The 20,056-nt window shown below is 39.7% G+C and overlaps 1 protein-coding gene and 3 pseudogenes across 1 annotated transcript; all 4 read left to right on the top strand.

Moving 5' to 3' along the window:
- Nucleotides 1-4,136: 4,136 nt before the first annotated feature.
- LOC110745152 (subtilisin-like protease 3 pseudogene) lies at nt 4,137-6,074 on the top strand (annotated as a pseudogene).
- A 746-nt stretch (nt 6,075-6,820) lies between these two features.
- LOC110745151 (subtilisin-like protease pseudogene) lies at nt 6,821-9,010 on the top strand (annotated as a pseudogene).
- Nucleotides 9,011-11,462: 2,452 nt separating this feature from the next.
- On the top strand, nt 11,463-14,578 carry LOC110745150 (subtilisin-like protease 3). The gene has a single exon (XM_021945231.2). It carries the CDS (start codon nt 11,607-11,609, stop codon nt 13,917-13,919), a length of 2,313 nt encoding a protein of 770 aa, XP_021800923.2. The 5' UTR covers nt 11,463-11,606; the 3' UTR covers nt 13,920-14,578.
- Nucleotides 14,579-15,580: 1,002 nt separating this feature from the next.
- LOC110746691 (subtilisin-like protease 3 pseudogene) lies at nt 15,581-18,085 on the top strand (annotated as a pseudogene).
- Nucleotides 18,086-20,056: the final 1,971 nt, after the last annotated feature.

Consider the following 20,056-nt stretch of genomic DNA (forward strand, 5'->3'; position numbering starts at 1 on the left):
GGGCTTCCCTCTAACTATTATCGAGGCCCAAATATATTTTTACACGTAGTAAATCATCCACATCAAATCAATCAAATTGATTTCCTCATTCTCATTTGTATTACTCAAAGTTAACCATTTAAGGTGTGCGATCCATTAGGTTCTAATTTAGCAAGGCAGTGGGAAAACATTAGAACTCTTTCTAACCAACTGGAATTAAAACCCCTTTTTAATTCTTCCTTTATTTTGGATTGATCACAATCAGTCCTAGGACTTCCACAAGCCAAGAGTGACATCTAGCAATATATCATGGCTACCCAAGCTAATTAGAATAGATGAAGAACCTATTCAGTTGGAATTGCAATGCAATACGGTCCTTCTCTTATACAATGTTTCCAATCATATTGTTAGGGTACGGATTGATAATGTCAAACCCCTAATATGATTAAACTCATATGATTCAATAGAACACAATTAAAAACCACTTTCTAAATCATGTTCAAGTACTTCGGCCGAAGATTCACTGAATCATATCTTGAAACATTCTCCTTTCTTTATCAAGGTAGAGATTCCTTATTGTACATTCACATGCCTCTATGATGAATTAAGAGATCCCAATAACACATAAGGAAAATCTTTTACGACTTGCCTTTGTGAGCTATCAAAGATCAATAACGCATCACAAGACAACCATGATGCCTCAGGTCTAAGGACTAATTTGCATTATTGCAACTATGAGTTCTCGTTTGACATATAGATAAATACTCCATACGAGAACTCCGGTTGATCGCGTTCAGTGTACTCATTCACTAATGAGCACCCACATACTTGTATTAGTGTCAACTACACAAATGGTTTGAGACCAACCATCCTCATCATTGAGCATACATAGTATGTGCCAATCTTGACGGTTTATCAATGCCCATTTGATAACCTTATGATTAGGAACATTTTGGGATACTACAGTTAGAGATTAAAGGTCTCCCGAATCTAAACTTCTTTAGATTACTTTATCTCTTATTTAGTACACCCTGGACTTTTATTTCTTTACACGACATAAAAGATAACAAAATAATATTGCCCTTTATTTATCATATACGAAATGTATTCTAAGGAGATTACATCAAATGTATTGGCTCTTAGGGCACATTTCTAACATATCCTTCAAGGTTCGATTTCTTCTCTCAGCTACACCATTCTGTTGCAGAGTTCCGGGCATTGTGTACTGAGCAACTATTCCATTATCTAGTAAATACCTTGCAAAAGGTCCAGCACGTCGTCCTCCTTCATCAAAACGTCCATAATATTCACCCCCTCTGTCCGACCTCACAATCTTAATCTTTTTCTCAAGCTGCCTTTCTACTTCAGTTTGGAAAATCTTAAACATTTCAAAAGCTTGAGACTTTTCTGCTATGAGATACAGATAACCAAAACGAGAATGGTCATCTATAAAAGTGATGAAATAACGATTTCCATCAATTGTTTGATGAGGGAACGGTCCACAAATATCTGTGTGGATGATTTCTAAGAGGTCATTACTACGAGTTGCACCTTTCTTCTTAGTCTTAGTGAGCTTTCCTTTAACACATTCAATGCAAATTTCGTCATCACTGAAAGTCAGTGATGGCAAGATTTGTTCCTTAACAAGAATTTTCATTCTTTCTTTTGACATGTGCCCTAAACGTCTATGCCATAACCTAGTAGATGTTCCTTCACTTCTAATCTTTTCTCACTCGATTTAGCTATTAAACTTCACCATCTTTATTGTAATTGAGACAATATAATCCTCATTTATTGTCCTTGAATTCTGAGAGATACAAAACATTTTAATTGAATCCAACTTAAAACAAAGTCTTAATAATCTTGAAACAGAAATTGAATTTCTCTTTATTTAAGGTACTGGAAAACTACATCATCCAACTCTGAAAATAGATCTTGAATCCAACTTAAAACAACTACTCCAATAATATTCAATTAAAACAACATGCAGCTATCTAATCCTCCTTGTCACAACGTGCCGCCGCCGCCATGAAAGTGTTGTTCTCCTTAGCAGGGAATGGGTCAAGTATCACTATCTCCCTATTAGTGGTGGCATCAAAAAACTCAACATCTGATTTAGGTTGGGGCACAGGTTTCACATATTGCACTAGGAGATTCTTGTATCAAAGTAGCTTATTGATATTTCTTCCTCTCCCATAAGCGCATACACCAAGCTTCATAGCGATCCTAAGACTTCTGAGACTGTCCTTTGTAGCCGTGTATATCCTTATATGGTCGACGATTTCGCTGCGCCTTAACCCTTTTCCGCTCCAGCTCATCTTCGTGCCGCTTCTTAATTAGCTCTACTATATTCTTTACTAGAATACCATTCGTGACAAGTTGACACGAGTGACACCTATTAAAAGCCAAATGCTTCTCTTTTTTCCCAAACTTTTGGAGTCGTTTGATAGGACGCATAAACGAAACAAAGAACATGAGTGAAATCATAATTGATCTCATTCATTCCGAGAATATCCTTAAAATCAAACTTCCATCTTTTGAAGTTTGACTAGTGAGTGTTTCAATTTGCGAGAAATTGATTGAGGGAGTGTTCAAAACTGTAAGGATTTGCAAACGAAAGCATGTTACATATTACTTTCCTAAAAACCGATTCTCAATTTGTTAAGAGAAACCAGTTTAACTTCATTCACAAAACTAACAAATAATACATGCAAGCGTCCTTAATTAAGTATCACACCTTTGTGGCAAGAGATTACTTATAGCTTACACAAATTACATGTTATCTTGTGCCATCACAAATAAATTACTGGATAGATTCTATTTGTTGAAGAAACTTACCAAGCAATTTATGTATAATGCAATTTCTGATTATTTCTTTAGGGTTTGAGTTTTTAGGTTTGGTTTTGTTATGAAAAGTTTGTTGATTCTCAGAACAAAGCAAACATCTATCTAGCTCAAAAATAACCAAAACAAAGCACAGTTCAATAAGGAAAACCCAAAAAAATTGCAGTGAACAGTAAAACTGTCGTGAACAGTGTTTTAGGGGTTTTTGGTGTCTGTTTTTAACGCAAAATACCTTTCTGAATAGGGAATGACCTAACTTACAGAACTCACAGGCTTGCTGTGACATATAGGCATTTTTAGGCTTTTAAGGTGATCTACTAGGTCAAAAACGTGTTTAAAGTTTTGAAAATATGAAAACCGAATCAAAACATGTTTTTTCCAAATTCTTTAAAACTCTTGATATTTCAGAAAACATGTTTAATCAATCTTCAAAAATTAAACATAACCAAAAATCATACAACATAACCAGATATGTAAACAAATTAGGCATGCTTGAACAACGATTACAGGTATGTGTGAACAACCAAAAGCTCTGATACCAACTTTTAGATTTCTATAGTTATATATAATCTAGATCTTTCACACAAATATGTAATACGTATAAAGACATGAAGACATACCTAGAGCCATCTTCCTTGAGTACACAGCTTCTGAACTCATCTAACCCGTAGCAGCAGCAACCCTAGCAAGAACAAGAACGGCTCAAGACTTCTGCTCTCTCACAGAATCTGTTTCAGCTCTCTCTTTATGATGAGAATAGGTTTAGAGAACGTGTCTGATGAGAGCAGGGCCTTAAGCTTATATAGGGCTAGGTCAATTTGTCTCTACTCATCACCGAGGGCCGACTTGACTAATCTTCCAAGCCCACTTAATCGGTTCACGCAAAAGGAAACAAATTAGGACTCCTTAATAGGCCTCAAAACCCTTCCTTATTCCACAAGGTTTTGGGCCTCAAGGTACGACTTAATTTAAACTCTTACCAAACCTGATATAACTTAGTATCTAGTGCACCGATCCAAATAGGAAAATATAACATAATAATCTATAATATGACATAAGGTCCATCGCCATCACTTGTGATAAACTCAGTGAGCATTACAAAGTCATGTGAATATACATAGTCCAAAAGTCTCCCATTTGTCACAACAAACTCAACCTTCAAACCTGACAAGAAATGCCGGCCAATGTTGCTTCAAATCCCATGTTGAACCAACCTCTCTTGCTATGTACTATGGCCTAAATGTATGTGCTTGAAATTGTAGACTAGCGCAAACCGCTTGAGCTTCCAAGTTCTTCTTTTAACCAAATTAAAGATGGAGAACAAAAAGGGTATAGCATTAGTGCAGGTGCTATATCTTCTTGGTTTAACTTTCATGTTTTATTTATCAATAGCAGTTGCACAAGAGGAGCAAACTAGCTTGCAAACTTATATTGTTTGGGTTGAAAAGCCGGTCTCCCAGAATTCTTATGCACAACCTCATGAAGATTTGGAGAGTTGGTATCAATCATTTTTGCCTGAAACTAGTGCAAACTCAAACCAGCTGATGAAGCAAAGGATGGTTCATGCTTACCGCCATGTAGCCACAGGGTTTGCTGCAAAACTGACACCTGAGGAAGTAAAGGCAATGGAAAATAAAGAAGGGTTTGTGTCAGCTCATCTACAGAGAACTCTGCCTTTGCACACTACTCATAGTCCTGAATTCTTAGGATTACACCAAGGATTGGGACTTTGGGAACAAACAAACTATGGTGAAGGAGTGATAATTGGAGTTTTGGATACTGGGATTGGACCTGATCACCCTTCATTTAGTGATGAAGGAGTATCCCCTCCTCCGGATAAATGGAAAGGCAAATGTGTGTTCAACGGAACAATCTGCAATAACAAGCTTATTGGTGCAAAAAATTTCATAGACGCAGGCAAAGGGAAAGCTAGAAGGAGTGCTCCATTTGACCAAGATGGCCATGGCACCCACACGTCTAGCACAGCTGCAGGAAATTTTGTGGAAGGTGCAAGCTTGTTTGGACAGGCCAATGGAACAGCATCTGGCATGGCCCCTTATGCTCACTTAGCAATTTACAAAGTCTGTGGCGCCTATGATTGCGCTGATGCTGACGTTTTGGCTGCAATGGATGCTGCTGTTGATGATGGCGTTGACGTGCTCTCCCTCTCACTTGGCGGTCCCTCAGTTCCTCTCTATGTTGATCTGATTGCCGTTGGCGCATTTGGAGCAATGCGAAAGGGAATTTTTGTCAGCTGTTCAGCTGGAAATGATGGTCCTGAATATGGTTCTTTATCAAATGAGGCTCCATGGATTCTCACTGTTGGAGCAAGCACCACTGACCGAATATTAAACTTAACCTCGACACCTACAGTCACAAACTTGTCCAAAGGCTCCGGATCAGATCCACTCGCTCCAAAGGTCGCTATCTTTTCATCAAGAGGACCAAACATTGCAAGCCCTGGAATTCTAAAACCTGATATCATTGGACCCGGTGTTGACATCCTAGCAGCATGGCCCTATTCTGTGGACAATGCCACATCTAAGGCAACATTTAACATAATTTCGGGTACGTCAATGTCATGTCCTCACCTAAGTGGCATTGCAGCCTTGCTTAAGAGCTCACACCCTGACTGGTCACCAGCTGCAATTAAATCTGCAATCATGACAACCGCGGATGTACTAAACCTCGTTGGCAAGCCCATTGTCGATGAATGGCTTAGGCCGGCAGACATCTTTGCAATAGGTGCAGGTCATGTTAACCCTTCAAAAGCAATTGACCCAGGCCTCATCTACGACATACAAGCAGAGGACTACATTCCTTACTTGTGTGGTTTAAACTACACAGAGAAACAAATACGTATCCTCATCCAACAAACAGTGAACTGCTCTCAAGTTGGAGCCATAGAAGAAACACAGCTAAATTATCCTTCATTTTCTATTTTTGTGAGTTCAAGTCACAAGCTGTGGACTCAGTCTGCACATTATACAAGGACTGCCAAGAACGTTGGCCCAGCTAATTCGGTTTACAACTTGGATCTCTTAGTACCAAATAAAACGAGGATGAGTGTGAATCCTCAAGTGCTCACATTCACAGAGGTTAACCAGACCGTTACATACCAGGTGGAGTTTCTTGCACTTGACAGTGCTACTGCTGGAGAGGATGATTTTTGGTCACAGGGATACTTGAGATGGGTTTCTGATCAGCATAATGTTACTAGCCCAATAGCTGTGGTCATTGAGTCTAAGTAAACTTACAACTAGATGTATGTAAAATAATGTATCTACAGAATGGCGAAAGAGGTTCCGGTTCGAATTCAGCCCTCCTCCAATTATCAAAAAAATAATGCGTGATCTAATAATAATGAACATAGTAAATTCAGGGCTATTAAGATCCTTGCTACTGAAGATGACTGTACTTTAGCTGTCAATTTTGTTAATACAGTTCTCCAATGATAGAAAATTTTGCCAATGGAAACAGCACTTGGGTTTTATCAGTTTCTTCTCTGTGTTATCTTTCCAGAAGCTAACTAACTTTGTGTGAAGCACTACCATAATAATGGCATAAACTATAGTTTTTTTTTTTGTTTTTTTATTTTATTTTAGGCATTGTATACAAATCTAAAAGAGCTTCAAGCAATCTGCAGCACATACAAATTTTTCAAACAAATGATTCATTTGTTTTTCTTCTGACCCAAGTACAGTAGTGCAGGGCCAGCTTGAAAATTCATTTTGTCAAGAATTAATTGAACTATTTTTTATTGCTCGTGTTTAATCTGTGACATTACTGAATTGATATCATTCAGGTTTTAAAAGGAATGATATATAAACCAGTTGGCACCAACTCACCTCTTTGTTATAGCTTGACGAGGATTACCAGGTCCTGTATATATAAATATTACAAAACTCATACTTGCAACAGGTAAGCATTCAAAATTACAAGAAATGCAGGCCAATGTTTCTTGACTTGACCGAACAATGATATTGTTCAACCTCTCTTGCTGTCTACTATATGTAGGTGCTTGAAATGGTAGACTCACACAAACCACTAGGACTTACAAGTGCTTTTAACCAAATTAAAGATGGAGACAGAAAAGGGTATGGCATTGCAGGTTATATATCTTGTTGGTTTAACTTTCATGTTTTATTTATCACTCGCAATTGCACAAGAGGAGCAAAACAATCTGCAAACATATATCATTTGGGTTGAAAAGCCGGTGTCCCAGAATTCTTTTGCACAATCTCATGAAGACCTGGAGAGTTGGTATCAGTCATTTTTGTCTGAAACCAGTGAAAACTCAAACCAGCTGATGAAGCAAAGAATGGTTCATACATACCGTAATGTGGCCATAGGGTTTGCAGCAAAACTGATGCCAGAGGAAGTAAAGGCAATGGAAAAGAAAGAAGGGTTTGTGTCAGCTCATCCCGAGAGAATTCTGCCTTTGCAGACTACTCATAGTCCTGACTTCTTGGGTTTACACCAAGGGTCGGGACTTTGGGAACAAACAAACTATGGTGAAGGCGTTATCATTGGAGTTTTGGATACTGGTGTTGCACCATATCATCCTTCATTTAGTGATGAAGGAGTATCCCCTCCTCCGGCTAAATGGAAAGGCAAATGTGACTTCAATGCGACATTGTGCAATAAAAAACTTATCGGTGCGAAAGATTTCATAGGCTCAAGCAAAGGGAAACCTACAGGGAGCGCTCCATTTGACCAAGATGGCCATGGCACCCACACTTCTAGCACAGCTGCTGGAAATTTTGTGGAAGGCGCAAGCGCATTTGGAGTGGCGAATGGCACAGCTGTTGGCATGGCACCTTATGCTCACTTGGCCATTTACAGAGTCTGCGACTTTGGTTGTGCTGAAGGTGACATTTTGGCGGCAATGGATGCTGCTGTTGAAGATGGCGTGGACGTGCTCTCCCTCTCACTTGGCGGTCCCTCGATTCCTTTCTATGGGGATGTGATTGCAGTTGGTGCATTTGGAGCAACTCAGAAGGGAATTTTTGTCAGCTGTGCAGCTGGAAACTCTGGTCCTTACCATGGTTCTTTATCAAATGAGGCTCCATGGATTCTCACTGTTGGAGCAAGCACCACAGACAGAATATTAAACTTAACCTCAACACCTACATCCACAATCTTGTTCAATGGCGCCGCATCAGATCCACTCGCTCCAAAGGTCGCTACCTTTTCATCAAGAGGACCAAATACTGCAAGCCCTGGAATTCTGAAACCTGATATCATTGGACCAGGTGTTGACATCCTAGCTGCATGGCCTGTTTCTGTGGACAATGCCACAAAGTCTAATTCAACATTCAACATAATTTCGGGTACCTCAATGTCAACTCCTCACTTAAGTGGCGTTGCAGCCTTGCTCAAGAGCTCTCACCCTGACTGGTCACCAGCTGCAATCAAATCTGCCATCATGACAAGCGCCAATGTACTGAACCTTGCAGGGTTGCCCATTGTTGATCAAAGACTTAATCGCGCGGACGTATTTGCAATCGGTGCAGGCCATGTTAACCCTACAAAAGCAAATGACCCAGGGCTCATCTACGACACACAACCTAAGGATTACATTCCTTACTTGTGTGGTTTGAATTACACAGAAAAAGAGATACAGATCATCACCCAACAAAAAGTGAACTGCTCTCAAGTCGGGGTCATACCAGAAGCACAGCTCAATTATCCTTCATTTTCTATTAAGATAGGGTCCAATGAGTCTCAGTCTCAGTATTATACAAGGACCGTGAGGAATGTCGGCCCGGCTAGTTCAACTTACAACTTGGATCTTCTTGTACCACATAAAATGGGCATGAGTGTGAATCCTGAGGTACTTACATTCACAGAGGTCAACCAGGAGATTACATACCATGTGGAGTTTATTGCAGAAGATGGTGCTGGCAAGGATGGTGTAGCATTTGGTCAGGGGTATTTAAGATGGGTTTCTGATAAGCATAATGTTACTAGCCCAATAGCTGTGATCTTTGACTCTAAGTAGGTAATAATCATTCAATCTTAATCTAGTTACAAATAATAATGTATTTTCATATATTGTAATAATAATTTACCTGTGAGAATATGAAGTCAAGGGGATTAAGAGCCTTGTTGATATACCCTAGCTGTAATTTTGTTAAGGGCTCTATAAGTTCAAATCATCCCTTTTATCACCTCCGGTTTTAAAAATCGATTTTCATGGAAATATTGACACAAAATCGGTGATTGAACCTGCTTTCTACCTTAACTCAATATCTCAAGAACAATGATATTATTTCTTTCACAAAGAACAAGATACAATTTCTCAACTAACTCCTCAATACAGACTCACTTCGTTAATATAGAGTTGACCTACCCAACTCTCAACTAACCATAGCCTAACTGATGGTTAACAACTAACCCTAGTACCAGCTCAAATAGAGATTCCTATCAATCGGTATCAGTGAAAATTTGAGAGAAGCACTGGAAATTATAAGAAAGTTTTTGAGTGAAACTTGAGATGTTTATTTTGTCAACTATTAGCGTGAACTCTTTAAACATTTCAAGGATGACTTATTTAGCAAGACATGAGACTCATCGTGTTGATTGTTATTCCCTCTGAACAGATCCAAAGTTGCAAATTGCAATTAACCTTCCTTTTTTTTTTTTTTCTGTCGAAATTGCAATTAACCTTTGCATGAAGAAAGGGCGACAATTCAACAGAAAGTCTCAATAATTTGAGAAATTCAACTTAACTTGACCGAAAATTGTAATAATTTGAGAGATTCAACCAGAAAAAAAAAAAAAAAAAAAAAAGGATAAAAACTGTGAGGTAAACTGCTATTATATTGCCCTAATATAAAAATGAAAAAGAACAATCGATTTTCCAGGTCTTGGTCATGATGAAGCATTCCCTTCCCTTACTTTATTTATGAAAGCCCTTACTTTAAAGTTAATTATGTACCCATTAAAAAAAAAAAACAATGTGTGGACTTATTAACTTCAGTAAAACAGTTACACCTATGGGAAATTATCCGACTCTCACACTGCGCAAATCCCCCTAAAGCAAAAGAAAATGTTAAACTATTGTCTTCATATTTAGGCCATGCCAGCCATTTGTAACTTTGTTTGACATTATATAGTGCCAAATTAGAATCAAAATCATCAATTGTTATTTTAACCACTCTTGTCTCAATTAATTGATAAGAACAATAAACTAGTTGGCACCAGACTAACAGAACAGCCTCCAAAATCCAGACAAAACAAATCTAGTATTGCATAAGGTCTATCGGCGCTTTGGTATAACTGAAAGAGATTAGCGAGCATTACCAAGTCTGTTGGAAAAATGGCTCACATTTAGTATGCAAGTGAAGGAGTGAGCGACCGGTCGCAAGGTTTGGGCGACCGGTCGTTTTTCACAGATTCGAAGGCTGGAGAAATCGCAGAAAGCGACCGGTCGCAATGTATCCATAAGGTATCAGCGACCGGTCGCAATGTATCGGCGACCGATCGCCAGTGTTGCTGTGCTGTTTTTTTCCATGCGTTTTTCAAGGTGTCTTCACATGTGTCGGTTCCCTACCTAATCCCTCGAGCTTCCAAGGAGTTTTATGGGTTCTAGGATGTCTAGCAAGGTGCTGGAAAAGCTGGAGCACCATTGAATGAGGATAGTTGACTTGTTTCAAAGAGTACCTACCCTATAGCTCTAGATAGGGTGGCTGAAGTTGCAGCTATCTATGCCTAGCCTTTGTTCTGCCCAAGTTGTGGTCCAAGTCTGGAAACCAAGGGGAGAACGTGGGAGGAAAAGATGGAGCCTTCTCCTAAGTCCAAAGGCTTGTGTATTAAAGGGAAGAGGAAGCAAGACAGCAAGTGTGGTTTTACTTCTCAAGGAGTGGACAAGTAGCTGGGAGCTAGTGTGTCCAAGAGTGGTTTAACTTACCAAGGGAGGAAGAGAGAGAGGGCAATCAGTTCAAGAGAGAGCTGAGTTGAGTCTTGAGTAGTCTAGACACCAAAGGGGGGAAACACCAAGAGTTGTGAGAGTGTTCACAAGTGTATCAAAGTGTTGAGCAAGGGGTGAGAGAGAAAAGAGAGCTTGGGAGAGAATAGAGTTCTAAAGGGGTTTCTTTGTAAACCAAAGTTGTAACTTATTCTTTCATTAGTGAATTTCTCAAGAGGATCACCAAGAGGATGTAGGCAATTGCTGAACCTCTAAAATACTTATGTCATTTTGTGCTTGGTTGGTTTCTCAAGTGTTGTGTGTGTGTGATTCATCCATCCTTGTGTGTGTCACAAAGTCCATCAACAACAAGATCATTAGGGGAGTGAGTGAAAGTGTTTGTCCATTTTCACAACATTATATAGTGCCAAATTAGAATCAAAATCATCAATTGTTATTTTAACCACTCTTGTCTCAATTAATTGATAAGAACAATAAACTAGTTGGCACCAGACTAACAGAACAGCCTCCAAAATCCAGACAAAACAAATCTAGTATTGCATAAGGTCTATCGGCGCTTTGGTATAACTGAAAGAGATTAGCGAGCATTACCAAGTCCTGTTTTTTAATTCCAAATGTGCCGCAGTTTAGACTCTTATGCTCAGCCTCATTTGGCAGCCCCTTAATCAACCAAGTCACAACAAGCATACCTTCACAACCTTGAATCGCCATCATCGGTACAAGAAATGCCGGCAAATGTTCCTTCAAACCCCACATTTCACCTCCATCTCTTGCTGTCTACTATATATAGGAGCTCCAATGGTAGACTAACACAAGGCACTTGCACTTTGAGGTTCTTCTTCATCAAAAGATGGAGAACAAAAAGTTTTTAGCTTTCCAGATAATATATCTTCTTGGCTTAAGTTTCGTGTTGTATTTATCAGTGGCAGTTGCTAATGAAGAGGCAGTGCTGGAACCGCTAGCTGAGACAGATGGGGAGCAGAATACCATGCAAACTTATATTGTTTGGGTGAAGAAGCCAGTCCAGAAATACTTTTTCTCAAAATCTCATGAAGATTTAGAGAGTTGGTATCACACATTTTTGCCCACAACTATAGCAAGCTCAAACCAGTTGAAGAAGCCACGAATGGTTCACGCATACCGCAATGTGGCCACTGGGTTTGCAGCAAAATTGACACCGGAGGAAGTAAAGGCAATGGAAAAGAAAGAAGGGTTTTTGTCCGCTCATCCAGAGCAAATTCTGCCTTTGCATACTACTCATAGTCCTAACTTCTTGGGGCTGCACCAAGGATTGGGAGTTTGGAAGGGATCAAACTATGGTGAAGGTGTGATCATTGGAGTTCTGGATACTGGGATATCACCTGATCATCCTTCATTTAGTGATGAAGGAGTAGCCCCTCCTCCAGCTAAATGGAAAGGCAAGTGCGACTTCAATGGAACAGTTTGCAATAATAAGCTTATTGGTGCAAGAAATTTCCAAGGTGGGCAAACTACAGGAGGCCCTCCAGTTGACGATGAAGGTCATGGCACCCACACATCCAGCACAGCTGCAGGAAATTTTGTGAAAGGTGCCAATGTGTTTGGAATGGCCAATGGCACAGCGTCTGGCATGGCACCTTATGCTCACCTGGCAATTTACAAGGTCTGTTCTGAGGAGGGTTGTGCTGAAGGTGACATCTTAGCTGCTCTTGATACTGCTGTGGAAGATGGTGTGGACGTGCTCTCCCTCTCGCTCGGAGGTGCCTCAGTTCCTTTTTATGCTGATGGGATTGCAATTGGTGCATTTGGAGCAATACAAAAGGGAATTTTTGTCAGTTGTTCAGCTGGAAATTCGGGTCCTTTCTATGCTTCTTTAGCAAATGAGGCACCCTGGATTCTCACAGTTGGAGCAAGCACCATTGACAGAAGCATAAAAGCGACAGCATTGCTTGGAAATGGAGCAGAATATGACGGTGAATCATTATTCCAGCCAAAAGATTTTAGTTCAAAATTATTACCTCTTGTTTATGCAGGCGCAAATGGAAAACAATCATCAGCATTCTGTGATGCTGGATCACTTGGAAACGTTGAAGGGGCAATAGTGTTGTGTGAGAGAGGTGGAGGAGTAGGAAGAATTGACAAAGGGGTAGAAGTGAAAAGAGCTGGTGGAGCTGCCATGATTCTCGTGAATGCAGAGACTGATGGTGATAGCACCTTAGCTGACCCTCATGTACTTCCCGCAACACATGTGGGTTATGTTGCAGGTGTTAAAATCAAAGCCTATCTGAACTCCACCTCAAGTCCTGCAGCCACAATCTTGTTTAAAGGAACTGTCATTGGAGACGGACTTGCTCCCAAGATTACTTCCTTTTCATCAAGAGGACCAAGCATTGCAAGCACAGGAATTTTGAAACCTGACATCATTGGTCCCGGTGTTAGCATCCTAGCAGCATGGCCTGTTTCGGTGGATAATGGCACAGAAGGTAAGGCAACATTTAACATGGTTTCAGGCACCTCAATGTCGTGCCCCCACCTAAGTGGCATTGCAGCCTTGCTCAAGAGTTCCCACCCAGACTGGTCACCAGCTGCGATCAAGTCTGCAATCATGACGACTGCTGAAGTACATAACCTTGAAGGAAAGCCCATTGTAGACGAAACACTTAAGCCAGCAGACATCTTTGCCACTGGTGCAGGCCATGTTAACCCTTCAAAGGCAAATGACCCTGGGCTCATCTATGACACAAAACCAGAGGATTACATTCCTTACTTGTGTGGTTTGAATTACACAGACGAACAGATACAGGTCATCACCCAACAAAGAGTGAACTGCTCTGAAGTAGAAGCCATACCAGAAGCACAGCTAAACTATCCTTCATTCTCTATTATAGTAGGGTCGTCCGAAGACTCTCGGTCTCAGTATTATACAAGGACCGTCAAGAATGTTGGCCCGGCTAATTCAACTTACAACTTGGATCTTTTTGTGCCACAGAACATGGGCATGAGTGTGAACCCTCAGGTGCTTAAATTCACAGAGGTTAACCAGGAGATTACATTCGACGCGGAGTTTATCGCAGAAGACAGTGCTGGGAAGGATGGTGTACCATTTGCTCAGGGATATTTGAGATGGGTTTCTGATCAGCATTCTGTTACTAGCCCAATATCTGTTATCTTTGCCAGCAAGTGAAATTAAAATAGGATCCCAGTAGAAGTTGTCACAAGCTTCCAGAGAATAACAGAAACAACTCAAGCCCAAAATAAGTGCAACTCCAGTGGTGTAATTGAATTGAAGTACTAGAAGATTTGATATTTTTCTTGGAAGCCCTCCAAACCAATGTGTCCTCTGCTTGTGCACCACTGTGATTGTGAGGTCAACCATGTCTTACATGATGTTTCAGCAATAATTTGAAATTGACAGCAAAAAAAAAAAGGATTGTTTGTTGTTTATCAATTTTTCCATATAGAGCTTTAGCTAGCTTTGAGTGAAGCTCTACTATATTAATGAGATTAACTTTTATTATCTTTTTCTTTTCTTCATTTTTTATGAATGGCATTAACTATAGGCTTTTACGGTAGAAACTATAAACTGCAAATTTGGGCATTGTGTACAAATTTGTAGGCACTTCAATTCAAGTCAAGTTTGCAAGTTTAAGATGATACATACCTTGAAGCTGAGGTCCAGTCAGTGTGTGCGGTGGACAGAAGAGAAGCAAACCCAGAAGCTAATATGATTGCTTGGCTTGGTGGAAGGAAAATGTAAGTCTTCAGTGTAGAATTTGGGTTTCAGAACCCCAGCTTCCTTAATGCAGGGCCTCTCTATCTCTTCGGCTTCGCAGCAGGTTCACGTACACTATGGGTCAGATACACTATATGTAAGTTCAAGTGCAATACAAATTAATAAGTAATTGGTTAAATTATGATAAATATGTAATTCCTATATTACTCTTGTCTTGACCAATCCACTCCAACCCGAGCCACCAAACGTCACCTAAGGGTATGCATTTGTTGATCGAAGGAGGAGATTTGAACATGAAACTTCTTATAATATTGAAAGATAAAAACCACTACACTAACACGTAGTTCACTTGACCAAAAAAAAACATGAAGTATAACAATGGTATACTTGGAACTTAAATGTAATAATTCACAACATGTTTTTTTTTTCTAGCAAAATGAGTTTTCTTAATAACCCTGTTAGTGTAAATAACTCTTTATTTAATCCCAATTATATGACCATTTGAACACTATTAACTGGTGTGGATGATAACTTCAGCACACTATAAAATATATAAAAATAAAATAAAAACCACATACATGACCTATGTCAATGGTTTGACTCTTGCAGTGAGCTCAAATATGTAAGTTAAAAATATTGGCCTGCTTATTTGATAATTCATTTTGACATTATCAATTTTTTCCCGGCTGGAGACATTCTCAACTTGTATCAGCAGCAAGCTCCATAACTATGTACCAAGAGCAACAATGAATTTTAACAAGAATGATAAAAATAAAATAAAACAAAAGTTGGCCCAAATTGCTAATAAATCTAGTGTAAGTTATAACATAAAGCCTATCGCCAGTTTGGTGTAAGTAACTATGGATTTGCAAGCATTACCAAGTCCTCTGTATTAATTTCATAACTCCAGCACAGGTTTTGGACTGTTATGTCAAGGACCATTTGGCAGCGCTTTAATTTAACCAAGTCACAACAAGCCAACCTTCACCTTCAACCTGTACAAGAAATGCAGGCTTTTTCCAGCTTGATCTGTTGCTATCTTCTATATATAATTGCTTTAGTGGTAGACAAACACAGAGCACTTGTACTCCCAAGTTCTTCTTGATCAAAAGATGGAGAACAAAAAGTGTGTGATGTTGCAGATTATATATCTTCTTGGCTTCAGTGTCATGTTTTATTTATCAGTAGCAGTTGCTGCGGAGACAGATGAGGGCAAAAGTAGCATGCAAACTTACATTGTTTGGGTGAAAAGGCCGGTCCAGAACTTGTTTTTTACAAAATCTCATGAAGATTTAGAGAGCTGGTATCAAACATTTTTGCCGGACACTATTGCAAACTCAAACGAGCTGACAAAGCCAAGAATGGTTCATACATACCGCAATGTAGCCACTGGATTTGCAGCAAAACTGATGCCGGAGGAAGTAAAGGCAATGGAACAGAAAGAAGGGTTTGTGTCAGCTCATCCAGAGAGGATTCTGCCTTTACACACTACTCATAGTCCTAACTTCTTGGGGTTGCAGCAAGGATTGGGAGTCTGGAAAGGAGCAAATTACGGTGAAGGTGTGATAATTGGAGTTTTGGATACTGGGATCGGACCAGATCATCCTTCGTTTAGTGATGAAGGAGTACTGCCTCCTCCAGCTAAATGGAAAGGCAAGTGCGACTTCAATGGAACAGTGTGCAATAACAAGCTTATTGGTGCAAGAAATTTCCAAAGCGGAAAAACTACAGGAGGCCCTCCAGTTGATGATGAAGGCCATGGCACCCACACATCCAGCACAGCTGCAGGGAATTTTGTGGAAGGCGCCAATGCTTTTGGAATGGCCAATGGCACAGCGGCTGGCATGGCACCTTATGCTCATTTGGCAATGTACAAAATCTGCTCTGAGGATGGTTGTACAGAAGGTGACATTGTAGCTGCTCTAGATACTGCTGTTGAAGATGGTGTGGACGTGCTCTCCCTTTCACTTGGTGGTCCTTCATTTCCTTTCTATGAAGATGGAATTGCAGTGGGTGCATTCGGAGCAATGCAAAAAGGAATTTTTGTCAGTTGTTCAGCTGGAAATTCTGGTCCTTCCTATGAGTCTTTATCCAATGAGGCCCCATGGATTCTCACAGTAGGAGCAAGCACCATTGACAGGAGCATAAGAGCAACAGCCTTGCTTGGAGATCATGGAGAATTTGACGGCGTATCTTTGTTCCAGCCTAAAGATTTTAATTCAACATTGTTACCTCTTGTAAAGATTTTAATTCAACATTGTTACCTCTTGTTTATCCGGGCGCAAATGGCAACCCATCATCAGCTTTGTGCAGTCCAGGATCCCTTGAAAATCTTGAAGGTAAAATAGTGGTGTGCGAAGGAGGAAGAGGAAGAGTTGCCAAAGGGGAAGAAGTGAAAAGAGCTGGTGGTGCTGCCATGATTCTTGTGAACCAAGCGATAGATGGCTATAGCGTCTTAGCTGACGCTCATGTCCTCCCTGCAACACATGTGAGTTATCAGGCAGGTTTGAATATCAAAGCCTTTATAAACTCAACCTCAACACCTACAGCCACAATCTTGTTTAAAGGTACTGTCATCGGAGATCCACTTGCTCCCAAGGTTGCTTCCTTCTCATCAAGAGGACCAAGCATTACAAGCCCTGGAATTTTGAAGCCTGACATCATTGGTCCCGGTGTTAGCATCCTAGCTGCATGGCCTGTTTCTGTGGACAATGGAACAGAAGGCAAGGCAACATTTAACATGATTTCAGGTACCTCAATGTCATGCCCTCACTTAAGTGGCATTGCAGCCTTGCTCAAAAGCTCCCACCCTGACTGGTCACCAGCTGCCATTAAGTCAGCAATCATGACAACAGCTGAAGTAGAAAACCTCGCAGGCTCTGCCATTGTTGACCAAACACTTTTTCCAGCAGATATCTTTGCCCTTGGTGCAGGCCATGTTAACCCTTCAAAAGCAAATGACCCGGGGCTCATCTACGACATAAAACCAGAGGATTACATTCCTTACTTGTGTGGTTTGAATTACACAGACGAGCAGATACAGGTCATCACCCAACAAACAGTGAACTGCTCTCAAGTAGGAGCCGTACCAGAAGCACAGCTAAATTATCCTACATTTTCTATCAAAACCGGGTCCTCAGAGACTCGGACTCAGTATTACACAAGAACGGTGACAAATGTTGGCCCAGCTAATTCAACTTACAACTTGGCTCTTGTAGTACCACCTAAAGTGGGCATGAGTGTAAATCCTCAGGTGCTCACATTCACAGAGGTTAACCAGAAAATTACCTACCATGTCGAGTTCAACACACACGACGATGCTGGGAAGGACGGTGTCCCATTTGCTGAGGGTTACTTGAGATGGGTTTCTGATAAGCATTCTGTTACCACCCGAATAGTTGCTACCTTCAGCACTAAATGAACTTAAACTTGGGCCCAGAAGAAAATATCACAAGCTTGCAGAGAATAACAGAAGAAATTGAAACCCAAAATAAGTACTACTCCATTGGTGCCATTCTAGTCTTCAAGATTTGATCTTTAACTTGCAATCCCCTCCATACCAATGTCTCTCTGTGTGTGTAGGATTCTGATTGTGATTGTGAGGCCAACCATTTCTTACATAATGTTTCAACCAAAAAGAAAACAAGAGTTCTTTAATGTTATTTTTCCAGATAGAGCTAGTTGTTGAGGCAAGCACTAATATTAATATATTAATGGCATCAACCAATATACAAATTCGGGCAGTGGTTTACATGGTAACTGAAAATTTGGGGATTTTCTAACCAGCCCAATAGACAAACTTATAGGTGCTTCAAGCCAGGTCTGCAAGGTTTAATAGGAATCAGGATACATACCTTGAATTGACAATTGGGTTTCAGAATCCAATCTTCCATAATGCAGTGTTCTGAAGACTAATGGACTTCCATGCACTCCTATGGCGTCTGCCCCATCCGTCTCTTTGGCTTCAGAGTTCAGAGTAGGGGTGAGTGTTTTATGTGTTGTTCTTTCTTTTTTTGAGCCCGGGTGTACGGATTAAATTTTCGGGTGAATTTGAAGTTACTAATTTTTTCAACCAATAAATCCTGGAACCAAAGGATTATGGAGTAGGTTATGTGATAGTCGTAAAAAGAGCCACCAACTAGTTTTTGGTTTAGTAACATTTCTAATCCAATGTCTTTTGGGGGTGAGTACGGTCCGGTTCTCACCTCAAATTGGAATCAGAATAGGCACTATTCATTCAGATTCGGTCCGATTTTAACAAAAAAATATAAAAACCATTTCAGTCTAATTTGCCCATAAATAGGTTCAGTTTCGGTTTTTTGGGTTTTGGACCAGAATCTTTTTTCTTTTTCTTTGAATTTTTGAATTTTTTGATTTTTTTTTTTAACAAAATCCAACTAAAATTTTATATTTTGGGCTTAAAAATTCACAAATGGCCCAATTTCATGCAAAGGGAGGTGATTTGCCTTAGAAAAGAGAGGTGATTTGGAGTTGCGTTTAGGGAAAGATTAGTTATGGGCTTAGAAATTTAGCATTGGAATTAAATATTTTATTGAAAAAATAAAAATACACAATGGATTCAGTTTTTTCACTAAACGAATAGAATCGGACCAAATTGATTTGGTTTGATTTTTGGTCCACCCAATTTTTTTTCTTGTTTTTTCAACTTAATTCAGCTCTGTTTTTCGATTTAAATGCCCACCCCTACTATCTATTAATAAAACAAACATGTAAAATAGCCTAAGGACATAAGTTTAATCATTTGGCCAATGTGACTTGATTTTAATCAAATTTTATCATAACCTAAGGACGTTTTGATCGCAAGACGTATCTCAAATGATTAAGAATATTTACCTTTGCACATGAGGTCCTAAGTTCGCTTCCTACATCACTCGTAAAAATGGTAAAAGATTAATCAATAATGAGACTCTTTATAGTTGTTTTATATAGTCTAGATGGACTCAATATATACTCAACAGTTCACACTACTTACATAATCACATGACCACATGCTTTAGGGTCAGCCTCACATAATCACATTATTTGAGCTTAACAAACTAGGGTCAGCCTCACCCAACCCATTTAGCCCTAGTAAAACACTTAAAACAATTTATAGTTCTCTTGGGAAAATGTTTCACTATCTCATGCTCAATTTAGACGGTGTAAAATCATACAAAGAGTTTCTCCATCGATAAGTGTTGTGCATAGACCTCAAATCAAGTTTTTTGCATTGATTTCTTTGAAAATGTAGTACATTTTGTTGGTACAATAATATCGACTCATTATCGATGGGCACATTGATGGTCCATTCTTTATTAAAAGAACGAATGTCAATTGCATAACCAGAAGCCTTTGTTCCTCCCCCCCTATTACTAACATTTTGGCTACTGATGTTTTAGGCAGGGCTCAGCCCAGGGTCATTCCTTGTTAGTTTAGTTTTGTTGTCGGCTTAGGCCTGCCATTTAACCAAAAGAAAAAAAAGCCTCCCATCTTAATCAAGATTCTGAGTGACTTTTCTACAAACAAAAAGTAAAGAGTCCAATGATAATCCTAAAATCAAACGGTGATAGGCACTAATTTTATTAAGA

This window comes from Prunus avium, chromosome 5, assembly GCF_965620075.1.
Source record: "Prunus avium chromosome 5, drPruAviu1.hap1.1, whole genome shotgun sequence".
Classification (NCBI taxonomy): Eukaryota; Viridiplantae; Streptophyta; class Magnoliopsida; order Rosales; family Rosaceae; genus Prunus; species Prunus avium.

Bases quoted from the DNA above. Each gene is read 5' to 3' on its own strand.
- LOC110745150 (XM_021945231.2), top strand. From the start codon at position 11,607: ATGGAGAACAAAAAGTTTTTAGCTTTCCAGATAATATATCTTCTTGGC.